This window comes from Argopecten irradians, chromosome 3 (assembly GCF_041381155.1).
Source record: "Argopecten irradians isolate NY chromosome 3, Ai_NY, whole genome shotgun sequence".
NCBI classification, from domain to species: Eukaryota; Metazoa; Mollusca; class Bivalvia; order Pectinida; family Pectinidae; genus Argopecten; species Argopecten irradians.
In genome coordinates, this window is record NC_091136.1 from 67479692 (window position 1) to 67498956 (window position 19265).

Here is a 19265-nt window from a genome sequence, read left to right on the forward strand (position 1 = left end):
TCATGGGGTAAAATTCTGAACAATGGGAGATAAGTCTGCTTGTTAACCATATCACGACCAAAAATAACATTTAAACAAATCTCTGACTAATGCACTTCTGAAGTATGCCTGGTTATTCTATATTGTCTATTTAGCCCAGATCTTCCTTTGTATTCTCATAAGGTGATCTGCTGATTGTCTTACCTTTATAAAACAATATGATACATATTCACAATTATATTTCCAATCAGTGGAAATATCTTTTAAACACAAACCTGTTCATGTTATTTAAAAAAATCAAGAAAATAAAGAAAATTTTGAATTTGAATTATAATGCCATTTGCAAAAGCTAGTTGTCACAAATCATCAAGTACGACTGCCAGCTTGTCTTTGTTATTACTAAAAGGTGTTTCCTGTGAGAGATCCACAACAACTTCCCTTATGATAATGGGTTTGAACTTTTATTGGAATTAATTATGGCAGAAATTAACATGACAAAATAATTGAATTATTAAATCTAAACAATAATAAAACAATATTTTGACACAAACTGACAAATACAGTTCATAAGTCAGTATACCAATCAACCATTTTGATGTCTTCATTACAATTTGTGTAAACTGCTAGAAACAACATCAACTATTTTTACTGAGAAAAAAAAATATTCCTATGTTAAGCCGACTATGGTACAAACTATTAGTCAGCTACACCAGCTGATCCTTTGATGCCAAATATAGTTTTTATAAACATTCACACTAAATGTATGCTAATTGAGTATTTTCCTCGTCCTTCATATTCAAATTAAAACAATAATTATTCAAAATCTGAAAATGATGAAAAGGTTTTTTGTTGATTTTTTTATCTGTTTATCTATCTTCCTTGCTTTATCATTAAAGTTTGGCAAATAAATTTCCTGCTTGTACTGAAAATCTATAGAAAATATGGTTTTTAATAAAATCATATTTAATCATATACCAAAAACTCATTTCTTCATTTCACTTAAAAAGAGTGATTATTTAAATTTTGTCCTTTTTATCTCTTTTTCCCCCCTTTCTTGTTTTTTTCTTCTTTTGCTATGAATTCATGCAATAAACACTTGTGTGCATACTTTTTTTTCATGTAATGAGAAAATTTACATGAATGTTTATGTATACAGCAGTTATGTGCAAAAGTCAACAATTAATTAGAAAGATAATATTCATGATTTACATGGTGAGTGTTCTATCATCTTTTGGCCTGCCCATGAATGGTGACACTAAAAGCAAACAAGAAACTAAAACGAGCAATTCCTTGAGTATTGAATCTAGTGCCTTAAATGAATTCAAGCATTGTTGCTACCTTTTATATTTCTGTACTAAGAGGAAATTTCAAACACTGAATTGGTCCGCTGATCCCTTAACATAATATTTACAGAAACTATGTAAATTACAGCCCAACAACTTGTAAAGATTTACTTATAAACGCCTCGCAGGAGTTTTACCATTTAATATACATAGTAGCTTTATTTAAGTGATACATTATTTAGATTTTTAGAAAGATTTACTTATAAACGCCTAGCAGGAGTTTTAACATTTAATATACATAGTAGCTTTATTTAAGTGATACATTATTTAGATTTTTAGAAAGATTTACTTATAAACGCCTAGCAGGAGTTTTAACATTTAATATACATAGTAGCTTTATTTAAGTGATACATTATTTAGATTTTTAGAAAGATTTACTTATAAACGCCTAGCAGGAGTTTTAACATTTAATATACATAGTAGCTTTATTTAAGTGATACATTATTTAGATTTCCAGAAAGATTACTTATAAATACCTAGCAGAAGTTTTACCATTTAATATACATGTACATAGTAGTTTTTTTTAAGTGATACATCATAAAGATTTTCAGAAAGAGAACATGTTATGAGATTTAAAGATGATGTTTGGAATCCATTAGAACCAGACCAACAGTCCTAATGTTTATGACCAAAGGATAACAGCACTGGTATGACAGACCCAGACACTATAGCCACCAGGTCAATTGGCCGGAATCCTTTCTGTTCGTGAATCACCACAGTATTGTCTGCGTTGGTATGTTTGGTGTGTTGAGTAGTCACCTCTGGAAGAACATGAACTGTGGCTACATACAGAAATGTCCCAGCACTAAATAACATCGCGATTCCTGTCATCTGGAAATCATGAAGTTTTCCAAAACTTTCCTACAATAGGTAAAAATAATGAATAATCTCATCATAAACATACAATAAGCAAGTACTTTTCATAAATTGCAATGTTATATTGAATCAAAATTAGTTTCAGTTTTAAGTCATTGAGCAAACAAGCGTAGTCTAACCTTGAGCATGAGCAAATTTTATCTCAGTAAAATTCTTAAAATTAATTGCAATCAGACAAAACAAATGAAAACATACAGAAAGTCAAACATTACTTTGTAAATGATAAAGGGCAGTAATTACCAGCAATCTAATGGTGTCTGATATGTCAGTATCTGTACATGATAAAGTAAGCCTTTATGATGTCACAGTTTAAAGGTGTTTAAAAGATCTTACCTGACTGACTGATAACCCTACATAAGTAAAAATACACGCTACTGGAGCTGATGCTGAAAATATCAACAGATGTCTTCGTATCCTGGGCCGATCAAACCCGTCATGTAGTAGAAAAGTCACCAAACCAAATGCAGCAGGTGCCTGAAAAAAAATGTGATTTTAGTCAACACGTGGCTTAGAAAATTCAGGAAATTAATGAAACAAGAGGTCCATGGGTCTAAACGGTCATCTGACTATTGACAGAGTGCAGCACAGTTACAGTATAGAGAAGGGTAAAACAACTTTGCATCAATACAAAAGGAATCAAATAGACTGAAAATGTTCCTCTGTTCTTCAACTTAATATTGTATTTGTATCCTAGAAATTCTCCAGTAGTTGTAATTTTCTGATATATTTGACAGCTGTGAACTTCAATGAAGGTCAAAGACATTTGTTTGAACAAACTTGGTAGCCCTTCATCCCAGCATGTTACAGGCCCAATATCAGGTCTCTTGGCCACTTAGTTATTGATTAGAGTTATTGACAAGAAGTTGTTAAAAGATTTTAGCCATGTTGATCACTCTGACTGTGAATGAAGGTCAAGGCCATTCATCCCAGCATGCTACAGGCTCAATATCAGGTCTCTAGGCCTCTTAGTTATTGACAAAAAGTTGTTTTAGCCTTTTTGAAACCTGTGACTGTGAATGAAGGTCAAGGTCTTGGTAGCCCTTCAGCCCAGCATGCTACAGGCCAAATATTAGTACCCTGTGCCTTTTAGTTATTGAGAAGAAGTCGTTTGAATGTAAAGTTTATACACAGCACACACTGCACGACAAAGGATGGAACATGATGGCTATATGTCATACTGTGATATCAGTATGAGTGTTTGATCCCGATGACTTACCTTGTGTAACATAATGGCTATAAAAACTATTAGAGTCAGGTGAGAACGCTGCATCATAATGGCTGCTCCCATCGCAACACCATCAGCTGAAATTATATCCACACAAGAAATCAGATGATGAGGATTATGCGAAAATGAAATACATCTAATTTGATAATTTCTTTATAATTTTCTGATAAAACTATCATGCTTGTAACAGGAATTTTAACACTCCTTCCAAATATATTTTTTTATCATGTCCCAATCTGATTAAAAGACAGATCCTTATTATCACTACGTTTGATAAGAGGATCTGAGAAAATCCCATTAGGGGTCATGTCCAGGTGACCTTTGGAAATGGCCAATCAAATTGCTACTTGCAAAATTTTGACAGTGAATTTCAGGGACGAAATAGTTTGAAAAAAACTGTCAGAATTATTTTGGTTTACGTAGTCATCTCGCACAATAAAGCTAATTGTTTATGCATACGGGGACAAAATATCGTTTTCAATGGATGTGACAGGTGTAGAAAATGTATCCTATATGAAGACCACATGGTATAAAGGTCATCTGGACAAGACCTCCTATGGGATATTGTCAGATCCTTTATATAACGGAGTGGTTATAAGGATCTGTATTTTAATCAGATTGATCATGTCCCTATTTGTAGTAATAACATATAACTGCATTGACGGATCGCCAGCTGTCAATCAAACCACAAGTGACTTTGTATTTTGTATTGTGTGTGCTACGATGTTTGCTCCGACATTGAATAGAAACACCTGCGTTTGTGAGCACGAGGCGTGGCTATATTACACCTGGCGATCGGTCAATTCCTGGTTGGCTGAAAAGGAGACCCAGTGTGCAGTAATCTTGTGTTGGGGCTGGCGGTTTGGAAGGGGAGATAACTGTTAATACACTAACCTGCAGCATGTACAACAAGACCCAGTGTGGCAGTAATCTTGTGTTGGGGCTGGTAGTTTGGAAGGGGAGATAACTGTGTATAAACTAACCTGCAGCATGTACAACAAGACCCAGTGTGGCAGTAATCTTGTGTAGGGGCTGGTGGATTGGAAGGGGATATAACTGTGTATAAACTAACCTGCAGCATGTACAACAAGACCCAGTGTGGCAGTAATCTTATGTTAGGACTGGTGGATTGGAAGGGGAGATAACTGTGTATAAACTAACCTGCAGCATGTACAACAAGACCCAGTGTGGCAGTAATCTTGTGTCGGGACTGGTGGTTTGGAAGGGGAGATAACTGTGTATAAACTAACCTGCAGCATGTACAACAAGACCCAGTGTGGCAGTAATCTTGTGTTGGGACTGGTGGTTTGGAAGGGGAGATAACTGTTGTATAAACTAACCTGCAGCATGTACAACAAGACCCAGTGTGGCAGTAATCTTGGTGTTGGAAAGGGGAGATAACTGGTGGCATTGGACCCAGTGGGAGATAACTGGTATAACGTATAAACTAACCTGCAGCATGTACAACAAGACCCAGTGTGGCAGTAATCTTATGTTGGGACTGGTGGATTGGAAGGGGAGAGATAACTGTGTATAAACTAACCTACAGCATGTACAACAAGACCCAGTGTGGCAGTAATCTTGTGTCGGGGCTGGTGGATTGGAAAGGGAGATAACTGTTGTATAAACTAACCTACAGCATGTACAACAAGACCCAGTGTGGCAGTAATCTTGTGTCGGGGCTGGTGGGTTGGAAGGGGAGATAACTGTGTATAAACTAACCTGTTGCATGTACAACAAGACCCAGTGTGGCAGTAATCTTATGTTAGGACTGGTGGATTGGAAGGGGAGATAACTGTTGTATAAACTAACCTACAGCATGTACAACAAGACCCAGTGTGGCAGTAATCTTGTGTCGGGGCTGGTGGATTGGAAGGGGAGATAACTGTGTATAAACTAACCTACAGCATGTACACAACAAGACCCAGTGTGGCAGTTAATCTTGTGTCGGGGCTGGTGGATTGGAAGGGGAGATAACTGTTGTATAAACTAACCTACAGCATGTACAACAAGACCCAGTGTGGCAGTAATCTTGTGTCGGGGCTGGTGGGTTGGAAGGGGAGATAACTGTTGTATAAACTAACCTACAGCATGTACAACAAGACCCAGTGTGGCAGTAATCTTGTGTCGGGGCTGGTGGATTGGAAGGGGAGATAACTGTTGTATAAACTAACCTACAGCATGTACAACAAGACCCAGTGTGGCAGTAATCTTGTGTCGGGGCTGGTGGATTGGAAGGGGAGATAACTGTGTATAAACTAACCTACAGCATGTACAACAAGACCCAGTGTGGCAGTAATCTTGTGTCGGGGCTGGTGGATTGGAAGGGGAGATAACTGTGTATAAACTAACCTCAGCATGTACAACAAGACCCAGTGTGGCAGTAATCTTGTGTGGACTGGTGGATTGGAAGGGGAGATAACTGTGTATAAACTAACCTGCAGCATGTACAACAAGACCCAGTGTGGCAGTAATCTTGTGTCGGGGCTGGTGGATTGGAAGGGGAGATAACTGTGTATAAACTAACCTACAGCATGTACAACAAGACCCAGTGTGGCAGTAATCTTGTGTTAGGACTGGTGGATTGGAAGGGGAGATAACTGTTGTATAAACTAACCTACAGCATGTACAACAAGACCCAGTGTGGCAGTAATCTTGTGTTGGGGCTGGTGGATTGGAAGGGGAGATAACTGTGTATAAACTAACCTACAGCATGTACAACAAGACCCAGTGTGGCAGTAATCTTGTGTCGGGGCTGGTGGATTGGAAGGGGAGATAACTGTGTATAAACTAACCTACGCATGTACAACAAGACCCAGTGTCAATCAATGACCTGGTGGATTGGAAGGGAGATAAACTAATGCATGTACAACAAGACCCAGTGTGGCAGTAATCTTGTGTCGGGGCTGGTGGATTGGAAGGGGAGATAACTGTGTATAAACTAACCTACAGCATGTACAACAAGACCCAGTGTGGCAGTAATCTTGTGTCGGGCTGGTGGATTGGAAGGGAGATAACTGTGTATAAACTAACCTACAGCATGTACAACAAGACCCAGTGTGGCAGTAATCTTGTGTCGGGGCTGGTGGATTGGAAGGGGAGATAACTGTTGTATAAACTAACCTACAGCATTGTACAACAAGACCCAGTGTGGCAGTAATCTTGTGTCGGGGCTGGTGGATTGGAAGGGGAGATAACTGTGTATAAACTAACCTACAGCATGTACAACAAGACCCAGTGTGGCAGTAATCTTATGTTGGGACTGGTGGATTGGAAGGGGAGATAACTGTTGTATAAACTAACCTACAGCATGTACAACAAGACCCAGTGTGGCAGTAATCTTGTGTCGGGGCTGGTGGATTGGAAGGGGAGATAACTGTGTATAAACTAACCTACAGCATGTACAACAAGACCCAGTGTGGCAGTAATCTTGTGTCGGGGCTGGTGGATTGGAAAGGGAGATAACTGTTGTATAAACTAACCTACAGCATGTACAACAAGACCCAGTGTGGCAGTAATCTTGTGTTGGGGCTGGTGGATTGGAAGGGGAGATAACTGTGTATAAACTAACCTACAGCATGTACAACAAGACCCAGTGTGGCAGTAATCTTGTGTTGGGGCTGGTGGATTGGAAGGGGAGATAACTGTGTATAAACTAACCTGCAGCATGTACAACAAGACCCAGTGTGGCAGTAATCTTGTGTCGGGGCTGGTGGATTGGAAGGGGAGATAACTGTGTATAAACTAACCTACAGCATGTACAACAAGACCCAGTGTGGCAGTAATCTTGTGTCGGGGCTGGTGGATTGGAAAGGGAGATAACTGTTGTATAAACTAACCTACAGCATGTACAACAAGACCCAGTGTGGCAGTAATCTTGTGTCGGGGCTGGTGGATTGGAAGGGGAGATAACTGTGTATAAACTAACCTGCAGCATGTACAACAAGACCCAGTGTGGCAGTAATCTTGTGTTGGGACTGGTGGTTTGGAAGGGGAGATAACTGTGTATAAACTAACCTGCAGCATGTACAACAAGACCCAGTGTGGCAGTAATCTTATGTTAGGACTGGTGGATTGGAAGGGGAGATAACTGTGTATAAACTAACCTGCAGCATGTACAACAAGACCCAGTGTGGCAGTAATCTTGTGTCGGGGCTGGTGGTTTGGAAGGGGAGATAACTGTGTATAAACTAACCTGCAGCATGTAACAAGACCCAGTGTGGCAGTAATCTTGTGTTGGGCTGGCGGTTTGGAAGGGGAGATAACTGTGTATAAACTAACCTACAGCATGTACAACAAGACCCAGTGTGGCAGTAATCTTGTGTCAGGGCTGGCGGTATGGAAGGGGAGATAACTGTGTATAAACTAACCTGCAGCATGTACGACGAGACCCAGTGTGGCAGTAATCTTGTGTCGGTTTTGTTGGATGGTAGAACCAGAACCATTAGATTCAGCATCTACAAACAGAAAAGTTTTACTGGAGTAAATAAATCAAACAAAATGTAGGTATTGTGTATTTTTTATATTACAGAGTTATCTGGCCTGTGCAGATAGGTATCGATAATGTCATATTTTTAAAGGTGTAATTTTATAACTTTCATAGAAACTGGCACAAAATACACTGTAATATGCAAAGACAGAATATCAAATATAATGTTTCTTTTACAAACCGCAATTTCTGTGATTATATAGATATATAAACACCTCGCATTAAGAAATTTTGACAATACCTGACAGGACAGAGCAGAAATGACTTCTAGATAACACTAAATGCCCTAAATGAAATTAAGAGGAAAAGAAAGAGTTCTGCAAATGACTTGATATACAGTTAAAAAGAAATCATTGCTGAAAGTGACCTGCAGCCATCCAATCTGATTTCCACAAGCCATCACTTAATCATTCCAGTATGCATGAGGTACAGCAATATACAGAGCAATGGTATACAGAATTGTTCCCCCCCCCCTCTTTTTTCTTCAAATGCTTTTTACAATATATATGAATTGTATACATCTCCCTTCAGACTTACAGTTAAAAGGTTATTTTTGGTTCAATGTATAACATACTGGTATATTTCTCTATGTTTGAACAAAGTTGCTGACAACTGTCTCAGGGCTGGTATATATATATGAATATATATAATACATGTAGGAATCAATCAAGCAAAATCGTGTTAGTTGTGAATACAATGTCTGATTGAATTTCCACAGTCAAGATTATGTCACATTTATAGGTAAACTTTGTTAAGATGTGGGGCCTTAACAGTCATCTACCTTGGCAATAATCGTTTAGGAAATTAATTAGATGTAGTGTCATGATAGCCATGATCAATTTGGTATCAACCAGAGATGTAGCAACACTTTGTTGGGACCATGTCAGGAATCATTTCAGCCAAGTTTCAGCTAAATCGCACTGATAGAACTTGAGAAGAAGTTCAAAATATGAAAAGCTAACGGATGGCCCACAGCGGACGGCAGAAGTTGCACGGCAGACAGCGCACGGCGGACAACGACGGACGAAACATTATGACTATATATAGGTCATCCTGACCCTTTAGGTCAGATGACCTAAAAACTAGTTCAATTTCTAGAAACATGTTAATATTAAGCAGCACAGACAAAAACAACCATAATAAGAGTATATCTGATTATGTACCTATACATGGATTAAATGTTGTTACTAAATAATAAAATAAATATAATTAGTTTACCCACAAAATCCAAAGCACAGTATATAATTAATTATGATAAAATTTGATAAAGCAGAAAACATTATACTTAACCTTTTTCTGAGGAAAAAATAAATGAATATATTGTCAGTGCTAGGTTTACTATCCAAAACACTTTTCCTATATATTTCAAATAAAACAGACTGATTGATAAATATATTGTCAGTGCTAGATTTACTATCCAAAACACTTTTCCTGTACATCACAAATAAAACAGACTGATTGCCTTAAATCCTTTACACAACCATTCCACAGCTATTTACAATAATCAATTAACAAACATGACATGACCAAATTAATCCTTATTTGAAACTCGTCAGTCCAATATCTTGCTTATAGATCATCATAACTTTTAATCCATACGACAAACTAGAAATTGTCATCTAGAAAAGAATTCTGGTCAAGGGTCATTCACATTAACATATACAAATTTTTAGGCATTAATGTCAGCATGTTACATTAGGTCTCTAATTAAGCCTTCTAGATCTCAAGATCTCAAGATCACAAGAAGTCATTTGAAGATTTTAGGATATTTGGTCCAAGTGACCTTAAATGAAGGTCAAGGTCATTCATATTTTCAAACATGCTAGGCATTTATATCAACATTATGTCAATATGCTTCACGCTTAATATTAGGTCTCTGGGCCTTTCAGTAGTTGAAAAGAATATTTTTTTAATGACTTTGTCGAAAAATTGTACTTTTGAATTTTGACCCCCAACCAAAAGTTTACGTTTTACAGAAATGTGGGATTGAAGTTAATTGTTCCATTTTTGACTCTACATAACTTATCCAACAAGAGATCCCAGAGGAATCTAGGCGCCCACCAAAGAATGATCTACATCTGACAACTGAAAGACATACATATCTTTCCTCTGCTTTTCAAACTTTTACTACATATTACTACATACAAAATTTGAGAAAGATCTGAATATAGGATATGCACAACTAAACTCCAACGGGAACCTGCACATGAAATTTATAACATCTTGTTGACCGATCTGTTACAAATTGCAACATGAACAACTAGGGCCCTAGGGGAACCTAGATATGAAATTTGAGAAAGATCCCTTAAGCCCTTTCTGAGAAATAGCGGTTACAAGAAATGTTAACGGACAGACGGACGGACGGATGGACGGACGGACAGACGGACGGAAGGAAGGACGGACAGAAGGACAGTTAGACGACGAACCACGGATGAAAGGCGATTTGAATATGAAAATGAAGCCTGCAACCAGCGTGACACCACACTTACCTTTAGCTACATGTGTGTGTCCCCCGCCAATCTGGTCGACCAATAACATAAAGATGAAGCCTGCCACCGGCGTTACACCACACTTACCTGTAGCTACATGTGTGTGTCCCCCGCCAATCTGGTCGACTAATAACATAAAGATGAAGCCTGCCACCGGCGTTACACCACACTTACCTGTAGCTACATGTGTGTGTCCCCCGCCAATCTGGTCGACTAATAACATAAAGATGAAGCCTGCAACCAGCGTGACACCACACTTACCTGTAGCTACATGTGTGTGTCCCCCGCCAATCTGGTCGACCAATAACATAAAGATGAAGCCTGCAACCAGCGTGACACCACACTTACCTGTAGCTACATGTGTGTGTCCCCCGCCAATCTGGTCGACTAATAACATAAAGATGAAGCCTGCAACCAGCGTGACACCACACTTACCTGTAGCTACATGTGTGTGTCCCCCACCAATCTGGTCGACTAATAACATAAAGATGAAGCCTGCAACCAGCGTGACACCACACTTACCTGTAGCTACATGTGTGTGTCCCCGCCAATCTGGTCGACTAATAACATAAAGATGAAGCCTGCAACCAGCGTGACACCACACTTACCTGTAGCTACATGTGTGTGTCCCCCGCCAATCTGGTCGACTAATAACATAAAGATGAAGCCTGCCACCGGCGTTACACCACACTTACCTGTAGCTACATGTGTGTGTCCCCCGCCAATCTGGTCGACTAATAACATAAAGATGAAGCCTGCAACCAGCGTGACACCACACTTACCTGTAGCTACATGTGTGTGTCCCCCGCCAATCTGGTCGACCAATAACATAAAGATGAAGCCTGCAACCAGCGTGACACCACACTTACCTGTAGCTACATGTGTGTGTCCCCCACCAATCTGGTCGACTAATAACATAAAGATGAAGCCTGCAACCAGCGTGACACCACACTTACCTGTAGCTACATGTGTGTGTCCCCCGCCAATCTGGTCGACTAATAACATAAAGATGAAGCCTGCAACCAGCGTGACACCACACTTACCTGTAGCTACATGTGTGGCCCCCCGCCAATCTGGTCGGCTAATAACATAAAGATGGAGCCTGCCACCGGCATTACACCACACTTACCTGTAGCTACATGTGTGTGTCCCCGCCAATCTGGTCGACTAATAACATAAAGATGGAGCCTGCCACCGGCGTTACACCACACTTACCTGTAGCTACATGTGTGTGTCCCCCGCCAATCTGGTCGACCAATAACATAAAGATGAAGCCTGCCACCAGCGTGACACCAATGATGGTGTGGTTATCAGATACACTGTGGGAGTGGCCGTGGGCGTGGTCGTCTCCCGTGTGTGCAGCATCCACCTTGTCTGGTACCTCATTATGTACAGCTTCATGGCTGTGAGCCTCTGTGGAAAAATACAATACACAGGTACTAGAGATATATTTCTTTGTTAACTTTTGGTTACTGTATGTACAATACATAGAGGATTTTTAATGAGTGTTCATTCCATGAGAGCTTTTATTTTGGCAAGCTAAGCTTAACCAACACAAATCTAAAACTAACTACAATGTAGTAAGATTGGTTTTATTTTATGAATAACACAAAATTAATCTTTATATATTGTGGAGTGCTTAAGTACTTTTACAAAACTCTAGGAGGCAGCCAATGCAATGTATCATATCGTTCTTGATTTGACCCTGATACGCAGGCAAATTATTCTCATTCAAATCATGACATCACAAAGGAATCCTTGTGCAGAATTCGTTGTACATGATTTATTGTTGGTTTTTTTTTTTACTAATGTTTACCAGCGTTAGATTCACTCATGGCATGGATGCCCTCTGGGATGATAACGGCCAGAGCTGTCCCGACTAGGAGACCCGCCCCAAACACTGTGATTATCTTTAACTTTTCCTGTAACAAAAGAAAGGTAGTTACATACTAATACATTGTTATTAATAAACATATGAAAAATTAACAAGACATCTCAGAGGGATCTTGGCGCCCACCAAAGAATGATCTAAGTCTGAAAATGGGAAGAGGGATCTTTTCTCTGCTTTTCAAACTTTTACTACATACTTTATATTAATTTTGGGACAGACCGCTTTAGTACATTCTGAGATATATATATGGCGGTAAAAAACTTCAAGTATCAAAATCCAAGATAGCATTCTGTCAGCCATCTTCTTGACTGATCAGTCCCGAAACGCAATATGCACAACAAGGTCGCTTGGGGAACCTACATGTGAAATTTGAGACAGATGTCCCTTCAGTACTTTCTGAGAAATAGAGGTAACAAGAAATGTTAACGGGCGGAAGGACGGACCACAGACGAAAAGCGATTTGAATAGCCCACCATCGGCTTCCTGGTGGCCATAATTGTTTTTCTGATCAGTTTCAAAATCAGCATGACAATCCTAGTGTCCTAGGGGAACCTATAGCTACATATGAGATTTTGAGACAGATCTCTTCAGTACTTTCTGAGAAATAGCGGTAACAAACATCAAAAAGTTGCAAAAATCCAAGATGGCTGTCTGGCTGCCATATTGTTTTTCCGATCAGTCTGAAAATCAGCATGACACCCCTAGGGACTAAGCTATATAAGGGAACCATGCATGTAAAATTTGAGAAATATTTGTTCAGTACTTGTCAAGAAATAGCAGTAACATACATTGTTTACGGATGGACCATGGACCATGGACGAACGGCGATTTGATGATTTTGGTTTGGTTTGGTTTGATTAACGTCCTATTAACAGTTACGGTCATGTAAGGACAGCCTCCCATGTATAACGTCCTATTAACAGTTATGGCCATGTAAGGACAGCCTCCCATGTATAACGTCATATTAACAGCCAGGGTCATGTAATATAAGGACGACCTCCCATGTATGCTGTGTGTTTCATATATATTGTGGGTGGTGCATGTTTTGGGAAACTGCAGTATATTTATGTTGTGTCTTCTTGTATAGTGGAACTGTTGCCCTTTTTTATAGTGCTATATCACTGAAGCATGTCGCAGAAGACACCAAGCAACACACTCCACCTGGTCACATTAATGATTATACTGACAACAGGTGAACCAGTCGTCCCACTCCTTGTTGTGCTGTTCATGAGCACTAAGCAGGAGCAGAAACTACCACTTTTATAGACTTTGGTGTGCCTCAGCCAGGGGACAGAACCCAGAGTCTTCCTCACAGGGGCGAACGCTCAACTCAAGGCCAAAAGTGAGGTGGTGCCAAGAGAGGCATTAGGAAAGATAAAGTCAGTTAGGAAGAAGGAAAAGTTAGATTCTAAATTTAGTTGCCTTTTACGATCATGCAATAGGGGCAGCAGGTACAATTATAAAGCCCTAGTTGCAGGGCATCTATCTGATGATGGTTGGCTAAAAATTGCAAAAACATATATATCAAGCTTACTTTTTTAAGTTTTTAAATGACGATATATACATACAAGATCTACATATGACCTGTTCAAGTCTATATATGTGTGTTGTACAGGATACTATTTACATATTGGACAGTTACACTGATATAACCATCAACTTAAAAAACCTTGACACACATCTCGTCTTATGCCATTCATAGTTTGTTATCAAATGTAGATAAGAAGTTAACATTTTCTGATCAACTTGAGACTTAAAGGTCAAAACATGTAACAGTTATATATATCCCCCTATATAGCTAGTGACTGATTATCTGACTATATATAGTATACAAGCTACTGTGTCTACAGCATTTTACATTTAGATCATAAGATACTGTATTCAGTACTGCATTAGTCTAAAAGTTGTAGCGATTAGGATTTGTCAGAAAGAAATTTGCCAAAATTAAATCATCAATATCAGTTAACAACTTAACATTGTAGAGGTTCTGAATCAGTTCTATTGCTGACAAAATAAATATGACAACACTATTTTAGGTCACATATCAAATATACATAAATAGCATCTTTATTATATTTACAGTATATTTACACTTGTCAAAATTCAAAATTGTCAAATTTCAAAATACCCCACGGAATCTCCCACACTTGCTAAATCTCTCGGAATCTCCTGTTTTTTCCCCATAATAAGAAGAAAATCCAATATTCCGTTAAATAATTCCCTTTCAGATCCCCAGGTTATGCTATCAGACCATGGTCAGGACTATGCGATTAATTAGGCGAAATAAAAAAACCATTCTTGTTTCAGGTATCATCATTTAATAATTAAGGGTCGGTAGGTAGGGATTTTTTTTAAATACTTTTTTTCTTCATCCCACTTTCTTGCAGTGAAAAACTGAAATAGACTTTATTCAACCTTATATATATATACCATGGATTTGATTCCCAGGGGATTATTGGTGTCTTAATTTACAGAATTTGTACCAAAATTCCTGATTTTGTGCAAAACCAAACAAAATTTAGGTTGTGATTTGTTTGCTTGAATATAAAAATGATAAAAAAAATTGAGTAGGCATTGATTTTATAGGGTCGGAAACACAAATTTTTTTTATGGCCTTAGTGTCACCTCAGTCGATCATTATCGCAAGCGGCAACAGGGACTCGCCTAAAAATCACACATGTCTGTCTTACCTGTGTTATGGTCCAGGTGTTACCTGAGCCACTTTATCGTAACAAGAATTTCTACATATATATAATAAATTATGATATACTTGACAAAATTTATTTAAGAGCTAGACAACAGTTAGCATTAATTTTTCAAGTGGACAATGTTTGTCAATATGAAAAAAGATTTATACAAATGCTATTGGACTCACATTACCCAAATGGTTCATGAATACAGGTGGAAATCAGTCTACATGATATCTGATAAACATATATTTTCATGAAAAGGCTCTAGGCATATCATATTATTAAAATTTACAAATATTTTGCAACACCTAGACCTAGTGAAATACAATCCTAGCAGTTTTGTTGTTGAGTTAAAAGTTGTATTATGCTAGACAATTATTATATCCTATACTTCTATAGTTTAAATACGTCCTTTTATTTTTAAATTATGTCTTCTACTTGAAATGGAAAATAAAATAAAAAAAAAAGTAGTACTAGAGCTTCGCTCTTCCCATGCCGTGAATGATTCATATTATGCATGTTCTTTAATCTGCGGTGAACTTATGGTGAGGTTTTGTTTTAGGAAATCTAGTGTCCTGTTTGCATTTGCGGTGATGTTATTAATGTGTTTGTCCCACATTGAAGGTTGTTTTGTAATGTGAGGCCTAGGTACGTATAATTTAATGTATTTGACGAGTTCAAATGAGTGGTTATGGAGGGTGTAGTTACTGAAGGCTTCCATACAAAACATATATACTTAATGATATGTTTCTGAGAATACAGAACAATCGCAACAATGCTGGACTGATGGCATCATTAAGTCACACAGACTTTCAACATATTGTTTTGACAACTCGATATCACAGCTGGGAACAACTTACGACAAACAAACGACAACAAACGACAAGAAACGACAACAAACGACAACACGTTAAATATAAGGAAAAGTTAGTGACAACACAAGATATGTCATTCAGTACATTTAAAATGAATATTTCTACCAAGTTTTATGAAGATTGGAGCAAAAATGAAGGAATTAGAGCGATTTTAATATTCTGAAATCGGCCGCTGGTCAACGATAAATCGAGTGACAAGAGGTTTGCCGTGACGGTATTACCGACAACACGTTTGAAACATCGAAAATGTTTTAAAAACCTAACGACAACAGAAGATATTTTATTTGTCATACTATATTGCATATATGTACAAAATTTCATTAAGATTGGAAAAAAAAATGAAGACTTTATACCTGTTTTAATGTTACGAGATCGGCGACTGGTCAGGTTTACTACCGACAACAGATCGACGACTCACACACGCCTGTACACGCGTGTGTGTACGAGTGCATAGGGTCTCGATACTGTTTGTCTAAGCCATTATTGTGTAAACATCATTATAGTCGGTGTAGAACTCTAGGCCATACTCAATACACGAACACTTTTGAAGATAATTGTAAAAAAATTCTTACATGTGGTTGAATCCAGATTTTTTTTCTTAACATTCCACAAATAGATGCTTTTATTAATAATTTCATGATTTGTTTACTTGTCAGCCCTGTGTTTCAGCAGATTTGAGTACCCAAAATGGAACACCTCCTAAATAATTAAAGTTTGATTAATAAATGTCCAGGCATGAAAAAAATGTTTGAATTCATTTAAAGAAAGTTCAAAACATATTTTAGTTTATTCAGGGCACATGTCTTTCAAAAATATTCCATTCAGCATTTATTTTCTCATTTTAAAATATATGGTGTTTTTAGGGGTGTCGCACGACGTCGTTTCCCGGAGTTTTTCAAAATTTCATTATTTTTAAACACAGATAATAAGCAACTGGAAAGAAAATTGTCACAAAATAGTCAGCACCTTAGTTTTTGTTCAGGACTGTTATTGTTAGTTTAGATTGCAAACTGAAAATTCTGTATCACATATTTTAAAAGTGTTTCATATTGGGTAGCGTTCCAAATTGGGGTAGCGTCACGTTAGTTTTGTGTGTGTGTGTATTTTTAGCTGCGTAAATATTTTTATATTAATTCACTTTTTTTTATTAACGCGGTAACTTTTATTTAATACGTTTTATTTGAAAGATTAAGTTTAAATATCTTTAATCCCGTCTCGCGGGCACACAAGATTTCGCTTGCGTATCGTAAGTTTTAATAATTTCGGGAAGCTTACAAATATTACGTTTATTTAACACTTTTTATTACTGAACTTACACATTTTATTTATTGAATGATTTTTACTGACACATACATACGTGTAATTCATTTGAAAAGTATTAGAAGGTCAACGAATTTTAACTGTTACAACATCTTGAATCTCGTCTTGCGGGCACACAAGAGATATTTCGCAAACATATCGTAAAATGTCCAACTGATAATTTCGCAAACTTATCGTTTAATGTCTAACTGTTTAAGAGAAACACAATCCTTAAATATCTTGAACCCCGTCCTGCGGGCACACAAGATTTCGCTAAGACATTTTTTCTGTTTAGACGGACCGTGCGATTCTGTTCATTTCCACGTACACGTTTTCGTGTATCCGGTTTTTTCGCGATGGCTGATGTTTTTGTAATAGTTAGCATTCCATTAGTGGAAGATATAAGTTCCTTTTTCTGCTTCACAAGTTTCAAAAACTTGTGCACGTTCCGTTGTCGTTGTCTTTGTCTTTGGCAGTGTTCTCCAAAATACTGAACTTATTTTTAAATGTTGCGCATGCGGAGCTAATTCGTACTCTCCTATTCCGTGACGCGATCTGCGCACGTGGTTGTACTTCGTGTTTTGTATGTGCTCTAATCGTTTTTCGAAATTTTCCAGTCACCAACAAGCTTTATGATGTCATTCATTGATTCGCAATTGTTGTTTTTCCAGCCTTTGGGTATATGGGGGCATCGTACTCGGGCCTCAACCACCATGCGCCGGATAGTTGGTAAAGTTTTTTCAGACCAATATGTACCCATACGTTCACCATACATATTGTCGATTTTGCTTGATACTGAATCAAATTCTTTGATAGTATCCAAATTGATCAGTCCATCCTCGCCAAAGATAGACGACATTATCGGCGCTTTTTCTTTGTCGTTCATTCATGCTCCCGAAAATATACGCAAATATTTTATACAAAAATGTACAATAAAAAAAACACCATATAATAATGTATTTCTTAAGATAACATATGGGAAGTATATATACACACCATATGTTTACATAACAATAAATACAATCGCGAACTGTAATCACTCTGATAATGTATACCGTATGCAAGCCGTCGTATATAGACGTTTCAATGACCATTACTCATTCAAATCTTCATCAATAGTCATTACAATTGACATGAATTACTTTCTTTAGATATAGGTTACATATATTATTATTTGCTGCGGTAACATTACTGCGTAATTTCGTAAAATAATTTGTGTTGTCGGTCGGATCTAGATCTCTACATGTAAGCTTGGCTTACACACATGTATACACTCTGCGTCTCTTCATATTTGAAATCGTCATTACTCCGGTATTTTTACTCCAATCTTAATGAATTTTTGTACATAGATGCATTATAGTATGACAAATAACACATCTTCTGTTGTCGTTAGGTTTTTAAAACATTTTCGATGTTACAACGTGTTGTCGGTATACCGTCACGGCAAACCTCTTGTCACTCGATTTATCGTTGACCAGCGGCCGATTTCAGAATATTAAAATCGCTCTAATTCCTTCATTTTTGCACCAATCTTCATAAAACTTGGTAGAAATATTCATTTTAATGTACTGAATAACATATCTTGTGTTGTCACTAACTTTTCCTTGTATTTAACGTGTTGTCGTTTGTTGTCGTTTCTTGTCGCTTGTTGTCGTTTGTTGTCGTTATTAAGTGTGACCGGTTTTGACAACTCGATATCACAGCTGGGAACAACTTACCTCTGAAAAAGTTATCGCTATCGGGATCATACCGGCAAGGTAACATCCCACAAGCATGGCAAATGATAACAAGATGAGAGTAAACACGTCGTCCATTTTTGTTTGTCTTCTTTTTCTGGACTAGAATATAAAAACGAACCGTTCTTCAGCTGTTGCGAGTTTTGCCTACATGGCTATCGAATTTTGGAGTCACTGAAACGCTTAATTTGACGAGTATTTTGAAGCTCGTGAACGATCCTGATTTTTCGTTACTGCGAAGTGTTTGCTACTTTCTTTATTTACATAGGCAGGATAAATATATTTTATATGAATATTATCTTTTTATAAATAACAGCAAATATTACAGAAGGACAAAAATTATATACTTAGGCTGAAAAATATTTCGGAACAT

General features: G+C 37.7%; 1 protein-coding gene across 2 annotated transcripts; it reads right to left on the bottom strand.

Moving 5' to 3' along the window:
- Positions 1–424: 424 nt before the first annotated feature.
- Positions 425–19077, bottom strand: LOC138319400 (zinc transporter ZIP9-A-like). 2 transcript variants are annotated; one of them, XM_069262503.1, is made up of 7 exons: positions 18875–19077; positions 12218–12323; positions 11617–11814; positions 7794–7880; positions 3415–3500; positions 2532–2672; positions 425–2183 (listed from the first exon to the last, which is right to left on the bottom strand). In XM_069262503.1, the coding sequence occupies exons 1-7, from the start codon at positions 18968–18970 to the stop codon at positions 1938–1940; spliced, it is 960 nt and encodes a 319-aa protein (XP_069118604.1). In that variant the 5' UTR covers positions 18971–19077; the 3' UTR covers positions 425–1937. The 2 variants fall into 2 exon arrangements, with proteins under 2 accessions (XP_069118604.1, XP_069118605.1); XM_069262504.1 differs by lacking the exons at positions 11617–11814; positions 12218–12323; positions 18875–19077 and adding an exon at positions 10663–11559.
- Between the last annotated feature and the right edge of the window lie 188 nt (positions 19078–19265).

What these genes read in the sequence shown, in the direction of transcription:
- LOC138319400 (XM_069262503.1), bottom strand. Translation starts at nt 18,970, where the DNA reads ATGGACGACGTGTTTACTCTCATCTTGTTATCATTTGCCATGCTTGTG. An exon ending in CATGAGTGAATCTAACGCTG is followed by an intron (nt 11,815 to 12,217) that starts GTAAACATTAGT and finishes ATTTTTCCACAG; the next exon opens with AGGCTCACAGCCATGAAGCT. An exon ending in TAGCCATTATGTTACACAAG is followed by an intron (nt 2,673 to 3,414) that starts GTAAGTCATCGG and finishes ATTTTTTTTCAG; the next exon opens with GCACCTGCTGCATTTGGTTT.